At 43.1% G+C, this 20,806-nt stretch overlaps 1 protein-coding gene across 1 annotated transcript in view; it reads left to right on the top strand.

Annotated features, from left to right (window-relative positions):
• EDAR (ectodysplasin A receptor) overlaps positions 1 to 15,012 on the top strand; it is a 53,431-nt gene extending 38,419 nt beyond the window's left edge. Inside the window, exons 5-11 of the mRNA XM_042781156.1 lie at positions 151 to 237; positions 2,084 to 2,212; positions 2,323 to 2,397; positions 2,718 to 2,790; positions 6,030 to 6,189; positions 7,494 to 7,554; positions 14,690 to 15,012. Of these exons, the coding sequence (XP_042637090.1) occupies positions 151 to 237; positions 2,084 to 2,212; positions 2,323 to 2,397; positions 2,718 to 2,790; positions 6,030 to 6,189; positions 7,494 to 7,554; positions 14,690 to 15,012 (908 nt within the window). The remainder of the gene's footprint in view (positions 1 to 150; positions 238 to 2,083; positions 2,213 to 2,322; positions 2,398 to 2,717; positions 2,791 to 6,029; positions 6,190 to 7,493; positions 7,555 to 14,689) is intronic.
• The last annotated feature ends 5,794 nt before the right edge of the window (positions 15,013 to 20,806 follow it).

The following is a 20,806-nucleotide window of genomic DNA, read 5'->3' as shown; positions in this document are numbered from 1 at the left end:
CCTTACCCACTTCTATTCTCTCTAGCACATTCATAATCTTCAATTCTAGATCAATTAGGTCTATTTTCATACCTTGTTTTCCAATCTTTAAAGACGGAGTTTTCTCCACCTCACCTTGAGAAATGGAGGGTAAATTTGTTCTCCTTGCAGGTGTGGGGGCCACTTTGGGAGTTTCTGCCAACTTTCCCAGTACCTCTGGTAGCAGCACCCCCTCCCCTTTCCAGCATGCCCATAAAGGTAAGGAAGATGCTCAGATATTGATCTTATGGATTTACCCACAGAGAAAAAGGGGATGGTTGGATGAAAGTTAAGAGGAAGAGAGGAAATAATTATTAGTAATGATTATGAAGCTCTTCTCCAGCTCAAATCATTTCTCTAAAGCGATTTAATTACATAAGCTGCCCCCAGTTGCTGGAAGTTAATAATTATCTCAGCAAGGAGTGGAATTGATCACTCCATGGGTGTCCACGGTCCATTAGTATGTGTTCAAAATAAAAGCACACTCCCAGAGTGGCAGGAACACGTGAGTGGTGCTGAGACAGTGAAGGTAGGAAGGGAGGGCCCTTGGCGGCCAACAGGGGCAGAATAATCCCCACTGAGGGGGGAGGAGAGACACTCCCTAAGCTTTGGTTTGGCAGGAAATCAACATATTGCTGGCTTTCATATAAACCTGCTGACCTTAACACTTCAATATTCACTTTCAATAACTACATTTCATTCTCCCTAATCTTTTAGGAATAGAAATGATTGAGGAGGACAGCTCCTCAAATACCCCTGAAGTCTAATATTTCCCTCAGAGCAAGACCTTGAGCTAGATCCTCCTTTTCCCCTCAAACTGTTTTAAAGACATCCTATTATTTAAACATATTGAAGACCTGTGTTTCAGACAGGCTTGGAACACCTTTAAAAGCCCACAGAGCACTTAGCAGGCCAGCCTCCTCATCACCCTCAAAACCTGACCCTCCCTTGTATTCTACATGGAACATTAAGGCAGAGAAACTTTGCTAGGATATATGAATCTCATTTCCACCAGGCCCCCAAGGGAAGTAACATACCACAGAGAATATTAAAGCATTTGTCTCATCTATACCTGGCATCTACACTGTGTTACAGATACTCCCCAAAAGCCTCACTGAGGCCAGTTTTCCTGCAGACTCACTCCCATGGGTGTGTGTGTGTGTGTGTGTGTGCAGTTTCTGCCTACTGAAACATTGCCTGCTTTGGCTATCAGCTCTGGTCCTTCCTTTCAGAACTGGCTATAGCTTCCATCAAATGATTCCAGAGGTGCTTTAAGTAATCTCCCACTTCACTTTCCTATTTGGGTGATGGAAAACCTGGGTCCTGCTTCATGAGACTGAGACTCTTGACTGGTTAGTTCATTGAATCAGAACAAGCTTCCATCCATTTGACACATCAAAGGCAGATATTAATCAAGAAAATGAGCACACTCCCCTAGGGCTAAGGGACTGCCAGGGGAGAGGGAGGAGTGACAAGCAGAATAGGACAAAACAGGAGAAATAAGTACATCAGTCTTTTTCCACTCTTTTCCCTGGGATCTTACTATTCTTATGTTGATATTGCAAGTAACATAAGATAGATCCAAACAAAAACTAAAATCTCTAGTCCTAGGAGTTGACTTTCACTTAGAAGTGCCCAAACCTAGACTGAACTGTCTGCAGGACACACTATTTTTGTGGGTCTCTTTTCCTCTCCATACGCTACCTTGTTCCAGGTTCCCAAAGTGAACCTGAATTGTGGTATTCCCAGACAAGTTTGTATAAGCCACATTTGAGACAAGCAAGAAGAGGCTAATCGGTAAAACTGACCTAGTAGCCAAAATGAAATTTGGAAGAAAACCAGTTTAATAATGACTTTGAGTTTTTAAATTTAGCAAAAATTTTGGGCTTAGTTCTCAGATTAAGTCAGATTTCACATTCCAAGCATCTCTTGGAAACATGCTGATGGCAGGCCACTGCCTGCAGGGGTCCATGGTCTTCAAGGAGAGAGGGCATTGCCTTACTGGGGGGAACCCACTGCCTACAGAAACTGTTGAACCTGATTGCCTTTGCTCCCCTGACTCCAGCAGACCTCTCTGGCCAAGGACACCTGGCCACAGCCCTGATCATCGCCATGTCTACCATCTTCATCATGGCCATTGCCATTGTCCTCATCATCATGTTCTATATCATGAAGACAAAGCCTTCTGCCCAAGGTGACTGTCCCTTCTCTCCAAAGTCCTCTTGCCCATCCAAAGCTTTTCTCTCCATCAGTTTACCCAGTTGGTTAGTTTTGCTATTCACACTCTTCTCTTTCTCCTACCAGCCTGCTGTACTAGCCACTCAGTGAAGAGTGTGGAAGCCCAAGTTAGCAAGGAAGAGGAGAAAAAAGAGACTCAAGGTCTGTAAACCCTTTCTTGTACCTTTGCTTCCACAAGAGGCCATAGGGGAGATGACACATTTCTCTAGTCATTACCCCCAGCAGCCTGACCTCCTAATTGCTTTCATATCATTTATTACAGAGGCCACAGGAAAAGGTGTTGGTAGCATCCATATTTTACTTAATTCTTAGCATGTAATTAAAAGAGTGGTGTCATTTAAGAGGATTTGGTTATCAGACAATTCTATGAAAGAGGAAGTAAGCCAGGGGGAGGTCAATCTCAGAGACACAGAACCAATTTTAACTCATTCTCTCCTCAAAATCTTCCCATCTACCTGCAGACAATGTAGTGATTTTTTCTGAGAAGGATGAGTTTGAGAAACTGACAGCAACTCCAGCAAAGACTACCAAGAGGTAAGGTCCAAGCCAGCAGCAGCCACTTACAACAGAGTGGAGCAATGCCTCACCCCAGTTGACAGTCCTGCCTGCTCCCTGAAGACCAGGAGGGAGTCCTGGTCATGAAAGGAATGTGGGTGGGCGTGCCAGCTTATTGCTCAGTATAATGACTGGCTTGCTGAGATTGTGTTAGAGAAGGACAAAGCAAGCAGGGCCACGGTAGCAGTTGGAGGGCTACTCACATACAGCTGATCCATCTGGACCTGGTCAATGCTGGTTTTCATCTCATTCGTCAACCAGCAAGGACCAGGCTTGTGTTAGAAGCAAGTGGTTAACATCTGCCTACTCCTCCTTTTTCTTGGTACCTGTTGTCCTCATTCCTTCTTCTTAACATCCTTCTTCAATGTATAGATCTTAAAACTTTCCACATGCCCTGTTCTTCTCTAGATTGTAGAAGAAAGCCAAGGACATGTGCTACCTGGGTTAATACTGCTGCTGCTGCCGCTGCTGCTGCTGCTAACAATAATACCAATATACTACCACTAATGCTAACAGTTATGTTACTATAACAATGATAATAATGGTGATAGAGATGACTAACATGCACTAGGTGCTTATTATGTATGCTACGCTATGTGTGTAAATGCATTGTCTCACCACAGCCCTGTAAGTTAAGTGCGATTATTATTCCCATTTATAGATGAGGAAACCTAGGTTTAAAAGTTAAGTGACTTAACTAAGGTCACATAGCCTGTGAGTGGCAGACTGGGGTCCAGATCCAGATAGTCTGTCTCCAGAACTGTGTTCCACAGGCCCTGATGACCTACTTATACTAGGTATAATAAAACTTCTTAAGGAGGAAGTGAATCACACCCTAAATAAGTCTGAGGTGGAGGGAATTACCACTTTATTCTGTTCCTTGGATGTTCATTTGGAGTTGACCCTGCTTAGGTTCCAGAAATCATTCTCTGGTATTCGTTCCAAGCAAGGCAGTGTGTGCAGCCCTTCCCAGCAAGCCTCCTCTCCAATAGCTTTTTGAGGCTGACATTGCAAGGACACCATCCACCCACACTGTTCACTCTACAGATGAGGGCACACGGGCCATGAGAGTTTAAATGACATACTCAGGGTCACTAAACTAGTTACAGAAAAGTAGAGGTGAAAACCCTCCTCTCCTGACCACTGACCCCATGATCCTTCCACTACACTGTGTGTTAACACAGCCTTTCATATTTAGGAATAATAATGAGTTCAGACTTTGGCATTTATAAAGCATGTCCAATCACATTATCTCATTTGAAAAATTCCAGTGTCTTGCAACAGTCCTGACACAAGGGCAGGAAGCAAACTTAAGTCATGAAGTCTTTGCATACTAGGAAAGAAAAGCAGATCGTATGTGTTAAGTTAGTCAATCCCTTAGAGACAGGTTATTTAAAGGACATTCCAATTGATCATTTCTCAAAACCTCTGGGAATTTGCAGTCCAAGCAACTCGGTGTACCTCTGGGGAGTTGTGCCGAGGTTCGGACTGCTGTTCCTAGGACTGAGTTCAGGCTCTGGTACTGTAATGCGTGGATTTGGCTCTGAACTATTGCCTCATTGGAAATGGAATTGGCCCTCCAGCCTCCAATCCATTCAAAATCCCATTTTGTTTCAGCCTTTCCCTCTCTTTCTGGCCTTTCTTATTCCCAAAAGTAGAAAAAGATAAGTATTCAGAAAGGCAGGGGACACACCTTGTGGACTGAGTTTCACGTAATAACTAAGGAAATTTGTTGTTGTTGGGCGCCATTGAGTCAAGTCTGACTCATAGCCACCCCACATGACAGAGTAGAACTGCCCCATAGAGAGCAGATGGCTCTGTCTTTTCTTCCAAAGAGCAGATGGTGGGTTTAAACTGCTGACCTTTCTATTAGCAGCCTAGTGTTTAACCATTGTACTATCAGGGTTCCATGTGGAAAACTTGGGGAACCCTAATCGGGATAAAAATATTTATTTAATATACAACTTCTAAAAAAAAATTAAGCTTGAAAATTGTACTTTACCAAACAAGACACTTAGATTTCATCACCTAATGCTTACTCTCCGATTTTGGAAGAATGGATCTGGGCATGGGAGATGGCCCACTGCCTGCCATGATGGCTTCATTATTTGCCTCTTTCATGTGCTGACAGTGGATGGGCAATCTGACTCCCTACAAGGCCCTGAGATCACGTAAGAAAGTGGGTTCTGCCAGTGGGACATCATCTATTGTTTCTCCTTTTCTTTTCATCATCCTGTCTCTAGAGTTATATTTGAGTATGGGCCTTATTACTATAACCCAGTTACTAGCAAATATAATCCTTTAAAAAAAAAAAAAGTCTTCAGCCAAACCACAGGAAGCAAGCAGGATGCTTATAAAAAGAATATTGTTTTTAATATATTTGGAATGATTTTAATGAGCTGTGGAAAACCATTTCTTAACTTTTTTTTCTTGAGAGTTTAAGGTCCAACCCACACATGCATAAGGCTGGACACCCTGTCTTACTAACCAATGAAGATCTTGCCAGTCAGCACTTGTATAAAGTGAGGCCAGAGTTTTGGCCCATTGGACTGTCCATTCCACCCTTCTGTAAAATTCCCTGAAGCCCCAAACCTGGTCTCCCATTCCTATGATGCACACATTTCAGTCAGTTCACCCCCACTAAGAAAAAAGGCTTCCCAAACTTGGAGCTCTGAGCACTCTGGCCCCTCAGTTTCATTCCGCTTTGTTTTCCATTATTTCTGCGAACACAAAGGGATTCACTGCCATCTACATAAACCTAAAGACACAAAGTTGAACTTGATGCTTATTTAGATTAAATATAGAAATCTGTATCATATTCAAGAAACATTTACCAAGCATCTACCCTATATCAGGTTTTGCAGAAGTGATGGAAAGATGACAAGATGCAGTCCCCACCCCCACTGGCAGCCCCACACCCCTGAAGAACTTCTCACCCTTTCCTCCAAGCTCCCACTGCAACCTTTGCGATTCCTTTCACTGCAGAGCACATAGGCATCACCCTGTATTGTAGTTGCTGGTTTGAGAAAGAGCAAAGAGCAGGGATGTATCTTTCTCCTCTGGGTCCCCAGCACTGGCCAGTGAGGTTCTCAGTAGAAGATGATGACCAACTGATTGTGTCCCTTTTAGCCTTATCTTGGCCATAGAGTTAATCATGGAAAGATCTTCTCGGGGCTACACTTTCTCAGACACCATTAATATCGCTCTTGTTTCTCTAGTGAGAATGATGCATCATCTGAGAATGAGCAGCTGTTGAGCCGGAGCATGGACAGTGATGAAGAGCCCGCTATTGACAAGCAGGGCTCCCCAGAGCTGTGCTTGTTATCATTAGTTCACTTGACGAGAGAGAAGTCTTCCACCAACAACAAATCAACCGGGGTGAGGCTCTGGCACACACAAGCCATTCTTCTAGTAATTCTCACAATTTATTGGTGCAGTAAAATAATGCATCTGCAGGAGAGATCTGTCTGATTTATGGCCCCAAAAAAGAGGCATTTCTTATTTAATAAGCTCTTCTGTGAGACATGATGCTATTTCAACAATTCCATGATACGAAACCTACGTAGAGTAACAGGCTTAAAACAAGATCTTTTAAAATAAACAAATAAGGAAAATTTTTATTCGCCTCATTATGTAGCTTTATTGGAGAAAGTGAGAAGTAATAAAATGATAAGTAACAAGAAGAAAATTAAAATCACTTGGAATGCTACAGGACAGAAAGAACCTTTGTAAATATACTGGCATATATCCAACCAATTTTCTATATATGTATTTATGTGTGTGTTGGAGGGGTAAGAATTTTTAATATGAAAAAAGGACCACATACAAAAATTGTCTGCATTGTTTGTTTGTTTGTTTTTTTTAATCTCCTAAGGTAGGCAGTCTTGAAATGTTATGACATGGGTGTTGTGGGCAAAAGGTTTACAAAGCCCTTTTCCGGGCTACATTTGGTTAACTTTGTAGCTCTGTTTCTCCTGTAACCTAATAAAAGTTGGCATGTCATCTATGTTGCTAGGCAACATTACTCATGGTAAAAATGGCCCGTGACTGTTAGACTATATCTGGCCTGGGATCTTGTTCAGGAGTCTACTACTTTGGGCATCCCTGAGAACAGTGATTCTGTAACTGGGGCTGTCACTTGTAGGGACCTTGGAGGCCTGTGTAGTTGTTATGAGAGATAGCAGCTCCTTTGGCACATGGGACTTTTAAGCCAAGGCCACTTCTGTACCTGTCCGTGTACCTGGCTTCACCTCTTTGCACTGAGCTCTCACCTGGGGAGAAGAGTGCTCTGGCCCAGCTATCTGGGCTACAGGATGAGCGGCTGAGAAGGTTCTGTGCTGCACTGCTGGCAAGCTGAGCTCCCAATCAAAATCATTCTAAATAGATGGATGCCTACTGTAGTCTCTGGTTGTCTGGAGAATCTGGATGTCCAGCTGAGCCTAAGGAGACCCCTGGTGGGCATTGAAGGTGTTTTTAATAGGTAACCCAAAGAAGAGGCTTTCTCCCTGTGAATTATGGATGAGGTTTCCATACCAGAACTTGGTATATTTCTGATTCAAAATTTCCTAGGCATCAGAAGAAAGCACCTGTTTGCCAATAGTAAGATGAGGTGTTTGGTTCTTTGTTTGTTATCAAATTTTTCCCTCTCTGAACATTAATGTTCTTCTTCATTTTTTTCATAGATTCAAAGTCGAAGGAAAAAGATTTTGGATGTGTATGCTACTGTGTGTGGAGTAGTAGAAGGTAAGCATGAAAGTACTGCTTAGGGAGACCCTTACATTAGGTTATGACCCAATTTTGGGTTATGGGCAGGGATATCCTACAGAAACTTCTCCTGACTGTCAATGGTGGAACAATGGTTTGACTGCAGGTTCCTGATGATTCTGTGAAGAGAATTGAGTGTAGTCACCCACAGACTTATGTCCCTTCTCAGGAATGGCTAGCTGCTACAACGCCAAACCTAAAGAACCAAACCCACTCCCATCAAGTCGATTCCAACTCATAGCAACCCCCACTGGGTTTCCAAGCAGTGAATCTTTATGCAAATAGATTGCCCAGTCTTGCTTCTGCAGAGTGGCTGGTGGGTTTGAACCACCAACCTTCTGGTTAGCAGTCAGATAGCTTAGGCACTGTGCTACCAGAGCTCCTTTCTACAACACTAAGTGTGGAGGAAAACTGAATTAGGCTCCAAACCATTTTAACATATTTTCCCAGCATTTCCCACTACACTTTTCCTCACAGGATAGATAGACAACAGTACTGTCCCAATGTAGGACCTAACTGGAGTGACACATGGAGTCAGAATTCCCAGGTACACTAGAGAATGAGATGTGAATGGAGCCGTAAGCCCCCTGGTGCCCTCGCAGATGCCCAGCTCTACATTGGTATTATCATCTTTGAAAACAGTTGTTAATCAGTAATTTATCAAATAAGTTGCAGTCCTGCCCCCTTCCCTCTAGTAGTTTATAATATCTAATGGCCTTTTAGAAGCTCTCACCTTCATTCTAGAGACGCCACCCTAAGCAAACAAAGTCATGCTTTATTTCATGATGATTGCAATTTCAGAATAAGCAGTCAAGAGACAACAGGACTTATTCACCCAGGCAATAAAAACACTTCAGAGAGGAAACCATTTGTCGAAGGAGACATTCTGGGCTTCTGACCTGCATAGCCAGGAGCTCTGGTGGTGCTGTGGTTAAGGCATTGGGGTCCTAACCAAGAGGTTAGTGGTTTGAATCCACAAGCCACTCCGCAGGGGAAAAAGGAGGCAGTCTGCTTCCATACAGATTTGCCAGTGGCAGCATCCCTACAAGGATCTTGCTTTTGTTTATAAATGTCTTCCATGGCTCTAACCACTTCACCTATATTTTTCTATCTTTATCTCTAATCATGAAGCACATTCAGTTTATTAAAAATACAAAAAACAAAAACAAAAGAAACCTTATGACCTAAAAGTAAATAAAAATGGAGTTAAATGCTGAGCCAGCCAGGTAGCATGGGTAAAAATGACGTGGGGCAGAGAGATAGATCAACAGCAACAGCCCAAAGCTGATTCCTATAAAGCAGAAGCCAGACATGCCACTATCCTCCAACATTTTCCCCAATTCTGACACCAACCATCCCTCCCACAGCACTCTCTTCTTCTCTGCTGGGTTTGATCATTTGTTGCGATGGCCACACAGACCTCACAGACAACACTAAAGATTATGGAGTTTATTAGCAAAGCAGCCACTCCTCGGAAGGAAGATGGGGCAATCTACTTCCGAAGTGATACTGCCTTGGAAACCCAAGGAGGGGTCACTATGAGTCGGGTCTGACTCGACGGCACATACAGCAACAACATTAGCAAAGCAACAAGTTCCAATTCAGGTTCCAGAACACTCAGGATACAATTCTTACATCAGGACAGACTCCCCTCAGTCATGCCTGAAGGCCCACCTCTCTTTGGCCCTTGGCCTCTGCCTTGGTTGGGCAGGTTTCACAAGGTGCTTTTAGTTCTGCCCATGGATGTACCCCACTTCACCTGAAAGCCTCCTGACCAAGGCACTCAGCTTTCTCACTCCCTGGGCCAGCAAGGCCATTGCCCTGTCTTGTGCTAGTCTCTGGGTTCTGCTGCTGCTGCTGCTGCTGTAGTGTCTCTCTCATTTCTCTGCACAGAGATCTCAGGCCCAAGGACACGCACCACTCCCACTTCTCTCTCTTGTTGGCAGAGATCCCCGTTTTCGCCCTCTGGGAGGGCTCATTTTAAGCCTAGCAAAATGACAAAACTGAATAATCGCCACATTAGGGTTCCATTTACCTTATTTGTACGGTCCCACCCCCATAATTATTTACATGATTAGCAAGTTATCCAATCCCCTGGGTGGGCCACAAGCACCTTACATGCGCATAGTCCCACCCAGTGATTTGGTGAGAGTCATAAAGACCATGGCTAGAAGAGCCATACCAAGTAATTCACTACACCACAATGGGTAATTTCATACCTACTCAGAGGCACAAAGAAACCTCCACAAGGCTATTCAAGCTGCAATTGTTCAGTGTAACTAAAGCTACATTCACTGGTCTCGTGGCCCCACAGGCTTCTGTGGGTTTGTTTGATGCCGTCATCCACAGGCAGTAGTCAGCACTCCTTAAACATCACTCTGATACCCGAGAGAAAAGTCTTCTACGATTAGAGAATTTTTCAGAAAGTTTGTAACAAAAAACAAAATTCCCTGAAAATAAAGTCCTCATTTTTAAAAATAATTGTTTTTTTTATGTTCGATTTTTAAAAGAAAGAAATGAATGACTTGCATGATAACAAAATAAAATTCCCTACTCACAGAACTGGGAGAGAAATAAGTGGTCAAAGAAAGGTCCAGATCACAACTCCGCCTCCCTCCAGTGGTAGCTGCAGGGCAGAACCAGCAGAAACATGGTTTGGAACAGCCACAGCCAGACTACCTGGACAGCCTGGGGACAGAATTCATGTTCCGTCCAGGCTTCAACAACACAGACGCAAAATATCTCTCACTTGAAAATGGCACATTAAGGAGCCAAAGTGCTCCCTGTCCTTTTCAGATGGTTTGGAAAGAAATGTATTGTCAAGATCTTCAAACTCCAAGGGTGAGCTAGGCTACGTAATTCATGCTGAGAACTTACAAACCTTGACAATAGTGGGTGAGGGAGCCCTCTCCACCACTGTGCAGTTCCTTATCCATAATGATGGTCTGGCAAAGGGCAGACCAGTGAAAAGCAAAACCTAAAATGTGGATTTTGGAGTCAGACTAAACAGGGTTTGAATCTTGGATTATCCCTATCACTTTGTGACCATGACATTTTCTTAACCTCTGCCTCAATTGACTATGAAATGAGGATGTGGAAACCTACCTCATAGGACTAATAAAGGACAAAGTCAGATGTCTATAAGTTGCTCAGCAGAATACCCAACATGTATAGGTCCATAGTTGGTGATAGTAGCAGCAGTAAAAAAAACCAAAAAAACAAACTCATTGCCATCAAGTTGTTTCTGATTTATAGCGACCCCCATTGGCTTTCCGAGAATATAAATCTTTATGCAAGTAGATCACCCCATCTTCCTTCCGTGGAGCAGCTGGTGGATTTGAACTGCTGACCTTCTAGTTAGCAGTCAAGTGCCTTGTCCACTATGCCACCAGAGCTCCTAGTAGCAGCAGTAGAACAGGTCAGAGTCAGGCCAAATTCTCTTCTCCAGGCAAAACCATATTAGAATGGCAGAGAGACGCCGCATAGATCAAGAACTAAAATTGCTGTATGCCCCTGACTAGCTATGTGACCTTAAATCATTTAACTTCTCTAAGCCTGTTTCTTCATTTAAAAAAAAAAAAAGCTACTGCTTTCACTGCCTATCACATTGTGAAAACTGAGTGAGAAGATGGACATGAGCACCTGGCACCTAGTAGGTGGCCATCTGAGAGGATCTCCATTCCTTTCCCAGCCCTCCTCTCCCAATGATTCTCCTGATTGTGCCCAGGGAGTCCAGTGGGCAGGAATCCCTGTCAGTCCTGGGTATGGGCATTAAGCACATTAGAGCTGTGGGCAGATCAGGGTCAGAGCCTTCCAGGAAGGCACCACACACTAGAAGTCACTTGGGGAGCATGACAACACTTCAGGCTGCCTGCCGCTGCTTCCTAAAAAACCACGGGATGGGGGCAGCCAGGTGTTCCAGACCATGTCCCTGCTGGGCTGAGGGCTTGTTTGCAGAAAGCTCCACACTCATCACTGAAGCTGGAGGACTTTCCCCTCCAAGCTGGTCTGTTCTGGTCTCCCTGGCACTCCTCCCATGGACTTTCCCCTGTTTGGACTGGGCATCAGGAATGAAGCCATTTAACTGTATGAACTGTGTGCCAGTACATGGAGCCCTGAGGCAATCTTGCTGGTTGGGTGCTCCATGGGCCAAAAATAACTACTGTGTTCCAGGGGCCCTTGAACTCTACTTGACTCGCTGTGGAAATGCGGCATCTCTCCACAGATGTACTTGGCCCTGAGTCAGCCTGCCTGGTCCAGCCTGGTGTGGCCAGAGGCTGTCAGCTGCCCAGTGGAGAATGGCCTGGGGTTTGCATTCTATCACCCAGAAAACCCTTCTCTGTTCCCAATAATGTCTTGGCTTTAAGAGCACAGATACCTGAGATGGTGGTTTGTAAATTAATTATAGGAACCCCACGGCACCTGTGATGGTGGTTTGCAAATTAATTGTAGGAATCCCACAGGAAAGCAAAGCTCCTCTAATGAAGAGACTGGGAAGTAGAAAGTGTGGGGTGGAGAGTCTGAAGCCCTGTCCCTTCAGCCACCCTCTTGCACCCCCAAGGAACATGAGTCTTACAGTTCCACAGTGACACTGACATACACTCAAGGCTATGAATGTTAGTCCAGTGGTTCCCAGCCCTGGATGAACTTCAGAATCACCTGGCAAGTCTTAAAAGTATCTCTGCCTGCCCAGTCCACTTCACCTGCCCCAGGATATTGATTTAATAATCTGGGGTGAGGTCCAGCCTTAATATATTTTTAAAATTAATCTTATTTTCAGATATTTGTAGATTCATATGCTAGGGTAAGAGATACCACAGAGAGATCCTGTGTACATTTTAGCTAGTTTTCCCCAAAGGTAATATCCTACAAACTCTTGCACAATGTCACTACAAGCATATTGACACAGTTATAGTCAAGATACAGAACATCCCATCACCATGAGGGCTCCCTGCATGTTGCTCTTCTACGGGTATACACTAACCTGCTCTCCATTTCTACAACTTTGTTATTTCAAGAATGTTATTTAAATGGAATTGTGCAGTATGCAACCTTTTGGGGTTGACTTTATTTCACCAGCATGATTCTCTGGAGATTTGTCCAAGTTGTCAGGTATGTCAATAGTTTGTTCCTTTTCATTGTTGATCAGTATTCCATAGTATGGTTTGCTTAACCATTGCCTGTAAAGGACATTTGGGTTGTTTCCAGTTTGGAGCTGTTATGAAGAAAGCTGACCTGAATATGTATGGTCAGCACACACACACACACACACACACAAACGGTACAGTTATTGCAATTTTCAGTTCTAAAACTTCCCTTTGGCTCTTTTTTCTTTGCTGGGGCTAATTTTTCATTTGTGTCAAACATGTTGTAATTGCTTATTGAAGCATTCTGATGATGCTGCTTTAAAATCTTTGTCATATGATTCTGACATCTCTGTCGTTTGGTGTTGGCATCTATTGATTGCCTTTTTGCATTCTGTTTGAGATCTTCCTGGCTCCATGATTTTTCATTAAAACATTGATGTTGTTATGTGCCGTCGAGTCAGACCCGACTCACAACGACCCCTCCTTGGGTTTCTGAGGCAGTATCACTATAGAAGTAGATTGTCCCATCTTCCTTCCAAGGAGTGGCTGGTGGGTTTGAACCACCAGCCTTCTGATTAGCAGTCAAGTGCCTTAGGCACTATGCTACCAGAGCTCCCTCATTAAAACATAGACATTTTCATAGTATGTTATAAGACTTGGGATCTTATTTAAACCTTCTACTTTAGCTGGTTTTCTTTGATACTGCTCTGGTAAAAGGAAGGAAGGTTACCACCATCTTACTGCCAGGTAGAGATAGAAGTCCAAGTTCCTCACTCAGCCTCCATTGACACCTGAGGAGTTGGTTCCTTGCTACTGCTGGACAGGGGTGGGAGTTTCAGTTGCCCCTGTGATCTCCACTGACATCACAGCTGGGGTGTATCATTGCTGCTGGGCAATAGTGAAAGTCTTGACCCTCTACTCAGCCTGAGGGAGGGGAAGTGCAGCGTGTTACTGCTGGGCATGGGTGGAAGTCAGGCTCTCCATATGGTCTCCACTGACATTTCCAGGCTTTATTACTGGCTGGCAGGGATGCAAGTCCTGGCTTTCTGCATGGCCCCTTGTTCAAGCCTTTTATTACAGCTTAGTGGGGTTCAAGTCAAGGCTCCCCACTCACCTTTGCTGTAGGGTTGGTATGAGGCCATGTTTTTTTCTGTGGTATTTGGCTGAAATAGATTTGTCATTGTATCTTGCCAAGCTGGCCCTTTCCTGTTTATTTGGCTAGAGAGAGCAAGATGTTGTTGGGGGTCCCTTGTCTGTGCTAATTGGTGTTTCTGAGTTGCTGGCTTCTTCAGCTCCAAGTCTAGGATATGTGCGGCAAAAGAAAGGCCAGGGAACTCACCACCATCCATGTCCTTCCTTGGATTCCGAGCTTGCTAGCAGGTGTGCTTTCTCTCCACCTTTCAGGATCTTCTTATCTCATATGTAGTTTGCAGTTTTAATTGTACTTAACAGAAAGAATAGGGAAATACATCTACTTCATCTTTCTAGCAGCAAAGTTGCATCAATGTTGTTTAAAATGTGCCTCAAGTGAGTGTCATGTACAGTGAGGGATGAGAATTAATAGATCACTAGGTTGGCCATGACTTGGTTCAGATGACCCTAACTTAGGGCTGTCATTCAGAACATCCTTCATAAAGGTAACTACTGATGCGTTACTCTCCCTTTAAATTCCTCCTTAGCCCCAGCCCCATGAAAGGCAAGGATTATCCAACCCAGGGTAGTCTGAATTAAAGGTTTTGGGGACTGCAAAAAATGGTTTTTAGGGGATTACTGTAGCAGTCAAGATCATGTTTATTTTTGGAGGGAGGGCAGAATTATTATTGGGTTTGGGACACATGGTGAGGCTTTCTGTGTGGCTGGCAAAGTTCTGGGTGTTATTCAGATTAAGCTGTGCATTTCTTATGTGTAGTTTCCTGAATCTGTGTTTTATTTTATGATATAAAATTCTTTTAAAACAATTTTAAATGGTGTTGAGCTTCTGTTGACTGTCATTTGTGATATCTAACTATGGCCCTTCCTCTCCATAGGCCTCAGCCCCACAGAATTGCCATTTGATTGCCTCGAGAAGACCAGCCGGATGCTCAGCTCCACATACAACTCTGAGAAGGCCATTGTGAAGACATGGCGCCACCTCGCCGAGAGCTTTGGACTAAAGAGGGATGAGATTGGGGGCATGACTGATGGCATGCAGCTTTTTGATCGCATTAGCACAGCGGGTTACAGCATCCCAGAGCTGCTCACAAAACTGGTGCAAATCGAACGGCTGGATGCCGTGGAGTCCCTGTGTGCAGATATACTGGAGTGGGCCGGGGTCATGTCACCTGCTCCGCAGCCACCTGTTACATCCTGAGGAGTATGACTGTGAATTATCCTTCCTTGGGATGAGCCAAAGGACCTGAGGGCTCTGGAGCTGTGAGAGGTTCCAACAGACTGCCAAAAATCAAGGCTACTTCTGATATGTAACCAGGGTATACCTCAGGCTGTTCCAAGGAGCAAGAGGAAAGGAGGACTACCTTCTCATCTCACCAAAGTTAAAAGGATTAAAGCTGGGATACTTTACCTCACCAGGCAGAATTAATATTTATTCATCTAGCCTGCCAGCCAGCCAGCCATTAATTCATTCTACAGACATTGCTGAGTAGGCATGAACCAAACAGTGTGAGGATGACAAAGGTGAAGAATCTGGTCTCTGCCTTAGGAGTTTACAATCTTGTGGGTGACATGAGACATGCCTAGAAATGGAATGAGCAGTCTAAGAAAATGTAATGAAAGTTTTAAAAGAAGGAGATGGTTTTCCACTGGATGATGAAGGAGGGCTTCCTCACAAAAAGAGTAGCTCCAAAGTTTTGGCAAATGGGTACAAAATGCAAACACCCCACCCCACATACTGTTTCCTGTTCAGTACAGGCCTGTTAAGATCCTATGTGGTTTCATTAGAATAATTTTACCTGTCCTTGAGGTCATTCAGGGAGCTCTGGTGACGTAGTGCCTAAGGCATTTGACTGCTAACCAGAAGGCTGGTGGTTCAAACCCACCAACCACTCCTCGGAAGGAAGATTGGACAATCTACTTCTGTAGTGATATCACCTTGGAAACCCAAGGAGGGGTCACTGTGAGTTGTATTTGACTTAAGGCAGTAAGTTTGGTTTTTGGTTTGAGGTCATTCATATTTCCTACAGCCCTCCAATCAATAATGAAAGCGCTCACTCTGTGGCCTGTTTTTTCTTTTCCCCCCACAGGTATGCAAGCCATGTACTTATCTATCAAGTAGATCTGGGTAATAATCAATTTTATTTATTCTGTGAGTCTTAAAACTGGTAGCTGAATAAATTGCCTTCCATACTCCTTATTAGTCAGATTTGACTTTTGAGGGGCAGCAATGTTCAAGGACATAAGCAGTTTAAATTATAATACATAATTATATATGTTTTTTGCTTCAGACAGAAATAAGTGGTAAACTCAACTTAGAAAGGGAAACAACTTCTTAAGGGCTCAACCATGCATCATCGCTCTAGATTTCAAGAGTATCTAAGACTTAAGTCATACAAGTTTCCAACTCCAGGTCTTCTGAGCCAGTCGTAGGAAATGGAGCCTGCAGTGTAATGAAGTGAGCCCTGGGTTTGGAGCCCAGAGACTGAGGTTCATGGTGTGCCAGCTTGGGCTATTTTCAATTTTCTCACCCTCCCTAGGCCTCGGTTTCTCTTCTACAAATGAGAGGTTTGGGTTGGCCAGGCTATAGGGGTCACCCAACTCTGGTAGTCTGTGATTTTTATAATCAGAGGAAGTAAGAGTTAGGTGAGCGAAAATGAAGTGGAGATGTCAAAATGCAAGGTTTTTGAGGCACTTCATGGAAGTGAATACAGTGTGAGTTGTCAGATAAAATGGAAATAAACACAGCAAAATTCAGTTTGGAGTTTTCACAGTAATTGTGATTATTTGACATAACATTTAGAGATAAAGTGAATAAGCTGACATTGTTCTTGGCAGATTCTTTTATGTCACCAGTAATTGCCAAGAGCTTGGGAAGCCAGAGCAGTGATCACCAAAAAAACCTACTGCCATGGAGTCAATTCTGACTCAAAGTGACCCTTTGGGATAGAGTAGAACTGCCCCACAGGGTTTCCAAGGCTGTAAATCTTTACAGAAGCAAACTGCCTCACCTTTCTCTTGTGAAGCAGCTGGTGGTTTCAAACCATCAACCTTCTGGTTTACAGCCCAATGCTTTAGCCACTGCACCACCAGAGCTCCTTGGAGTTATCATACCAGTGAGTTAATTTAGAGGTAATGGCTGAGTTCTTCTATCAACAGGTTTGACTGCAGTTATAACTAAATTAAAACAAATTCTCTGACTTGTAAAGGGATATTTTTAAAATTACAAGTCGTGTGACTGAATAAACGTTTTGGGGGGCAAATCAGTCATATGTTTAAAACCAACAAACAATTTCTCACCAATGTATGTAGAACATACTGTGATCAGATCATAATTAGGTTCTGAATATTTAATATCATCGACCTGCTGCTGTTTTTCAGAACCTATTTGGTATATCCTAAAAGCTACACACTCCATGGGAAAACCCAATTATCCTTTTCATTCCTCTTTGAAGTCTTGTCATGCCCTTTTCTCCCTGCTTTGTGACAATGACTATGAGAGTCTCTCCCTTATTGAGACTGCATGGGTCATATGTGATGAGCAAACCATTCCAGGACAGCTTGCCCCTCCTTAGAACAATGTTTTCAGTGAAGGAGGAAGAGGTGGCTGTTCACATGACTGGATGATTCTGCCTAGTTTCAAACTATTAATATTCTGGGGTCAGTGGCCAGCCAGCATCAGACCATGTTTCATTAACTCTCAAACTACCATTTAGAGAGCTAGCCCTTATATTGTTACACATCCCTTTGCCCTTTACTTAGAAATAAGTCCAGGAAAGGTTTACTCTGATGGAGCTTTAACCTACATTACAGAATTCAGAATTGATGTGGCCATGATAGTGATGAGACTGACCACAGCTAGGACTCCACCTGCCATTTTGTATGGAGACAGTCATTATTCTGCTATACTTAAATATATTTAGAAAACACCCCGGCTAGGTCTGTGGCCCTTAACTAGTGAAGTCTTAATTGTCAATATTTTTGTCTAATTCTGTATATATAACTTATTATATTTTATAATTTCAGTAAACAAGCTAATTAAAAGAATATCTAAAAACTGCTATAATGTGAGCTCTTTTGGAGATGGGAGTGAGTGAGTGGAGAAAATTCTGATTGCTCTATTTCCTGGTTATTACACTGCGTATGATGAGCCTACAGGATTGCGGCCAACCAGTTAAGAATGCCTAAAATGCTATGGCCTGGGCCATTCATTCAGCAGAGGCAAGTGTTATGAGATGGTGTAAAAAACCACCTGGAACACTGCTTTCCAAGTTTCTATCATTAGTTCATAAGGCATTGCATTACTTAGCTACTGCTGTGTTACAAATCACCCCAAATTTCAGTGCTTTAAAACAACAATCATGTATTATTTATTATAGCTCAGGTCAGTGGGGGTCAACTGACTTAGATTGGCTGAGCTGATCTTAGATGAACTTAGTCCTGCATCTGATACATTCAGCTTGCTGGAAAACCTTCACTAAGGTGGCTCTGCGACATTGCCTGCCATCTTCATAAAACTAGTGATTGAGCCCAGGCATGTCCTCATAACAGTGATAACAGAAGCATAAAAGAGAGCTGAAACACTAAGTTTCTTAAGACTTAGGCTCAGAACTGGCACACCAGTGCTTCTAGCTCACTCTGTCAGCCAAAGCAAGTCAAAGAAATGGTTGAATCCAGAGTCAAGGGTAGGAAAATAGACTCCATCCATTTGTGTGAGTCAAATGACCAAAGGAATGTGTATAGAAAAGGGTAAAAAATTGGCACAGATAATGCAACTTCCACAGATGTATTAGTTTCCTATTGCTGCTGTAACAAATTATCATAAACAGAATGGCTTAAAACAATTTAAACTTATTAACTTACAGTTTTGAAGTTCAGAAGTCTAAAATGGATGACATGGCTGTTTTCCTTCTGAAGGCTTCAGAAGAGAATCTGGTGGGTTGATTATTTATTTATTTATTTTCCTTTTCCAGCTTCTACAGGGGGCCCACACTCCTTGGTTCATGGCCCTCTTCCATCTTCCAAGCCAGCAATCACATCACTCCAACCTCTGCTTCCATCAGCACATTACCTTCCCTGAGTCTCTTGCTCCCTTCTTTCCTTTAGAAGGACCCTTTTGATTATATTGTCTCACCCAGATAATCCAGAAAATCTTTCCCTCTCAAGACTCTCAATCATATCTGCAAAGTCTCTTTTCCTTGTAAGGTAATATATTCACAGGATCCAGACATAGACATAGACACCTAAGACATAGACATCTTTGGAGGGGGTATTATTATACCTACAACAGGTATGAAAATGGTTGTGAAATATAACATAGTAAGACAACAACAACCACAACAGGTATGAAAATGGTTGTGAAATATAACATAGTAAGAGCTTCAGGGGCAGCACTCTTATCACGATGTACTTTCCAGCTGGGTCTATTTTATTAAAGTAAGCAATCCCCTACTGGGTATTCTGAGGGAGAGAAAACAGAGAATTTCTAAGAAGAAAGTAGGGCTGGCCTAGATGGGCTCAGATCCAATGTATTTATGATGAGACTGCCTGCCCTACATGGTGGGAGAGTGGTAGAATTCTCACCTGCCATGTGTAAGACCAGAGTTTGATTCAAGCCAATGAACAACAAATATAGCTACCACTTACCTATCAGTGGAGGCTTATATTGCTATGATGCTAAGCGGGCTTCAGAGAAGCTTCCTGACAAAGATGGACTAGGAAGAAAAGCCTGGCAATCTACTTCTGAATATTAGCTGATGAAAACCCTATGGAGCACAACAGTCAATCCCATTGATCATGGGGTCACCTTGCATTGGAGACCGACCTGACAGCAGCTAACCACAGCAACAAATATGCCCTACACCTCTCTGACTGAGGTAGCCCCCCTCAGAAGCTGGTCTGTGTGGGCACATAAGCTCTGTTCTTCTTTGACCCCTCCCCGGTAACCCAAATGGACTGTGGTAGAGCAATCCATGATTTCCCCAACATTGAATTGGACTGCATCTCTTTATACAGAGCTTTTATCAGATTTTTTTTTTTTTATTTTTATTTCCTAGTGAATCATTCACTTGACAACAATGATGGTTTCTAATCATTAAACCTAAAAGTTATCTAGTGGTCCAATTAAGGAGCTCTGGTGGTGCAGTGGTTAAAGCATTTGGCTGCTAACCAAAGAAAGTCAGTAGTTCAAACCCACCAGCTGCTTCACAGAAGAAAGATGAAGCAAAATTAATGAGATTGAAGACAAATAGCTTAATACTACTTTGTTAAGGGATCAGTCAGAAAAAAAAAAAAGATCAAAACAAAATGATGAAAGCCTAGATTCGTGTGCAATACAATCAAGAGGAATAACCTATGTGTAGTCAGAATTCCAGAACAGGAAGAGACAAATAAAACCAGAGAGAAAATTGTCAATACAAGAAAAAACTGACAAATGAAAAATTGTTGTTGTTGCTGTTGTTTTTGTTAGGTGCTGTCAAATCATCTCTGACTCATAGCAACCCTATGCAAGCAGAATGAAATACTGCCTGGTCCTGTGCCAGCCTCACGATCCTTGTTATACCTGAGCCTATCGTTGCAGCCACCATGTCAGTCTATCTCATTGAGGGCCTTCCCCTTCTTCGTTGGCCCTCCACTTTACCAAGAATGATATCCTTCTCCAGAGAATGGTTCCTTCTGACAACATGACCAAAGTAAATGAGACAAAGTCTGGCCATTCTCGCTTCCAAGGAGCATTCCAGCTGCACTTCTTGCAGGACAGATTTGTTAGTTCTTTTAGCAGTCCATGCTACTCTTAGCATTCTTCTCCAACACCACCACTCAAAACCATCAATTCTTCTTCAGTCTTCCAGCTCTCACATGCACTAGAGGCAATTGAAAATACCATGGCTCCGGTTAGGCACACCTTAGGCACACCTTAGTCTTCAAGGAGAGATCTTTGCTCTTCTGCACTTGAAAGAGGTCTTTTGTAGCACATTTGCCCAATGCAATGCGTC

The sequence above is a fragment of the Orycteropus afer genome, unplaced genomic scaffold (assembly GCF_000298275.1).
Source record: "Orycteropus afer afer isolate SDZICR_OR568_19922 unplaced genomic scaffold, OryAfe1.0 scaffold00089, whole genome shotgun sequence".
NCBI classification, from domain to species: Eukaryota; Metazoa; Chordata; class Mammalia; order Tubulidentata; family Orycteropodidae; genus Orycteropus; species Orycteropus afer.
Note: the sequence above shows the minus strand (reverse complement) of the source record. Positions and strands in the feature narration are given on the sequence as shown.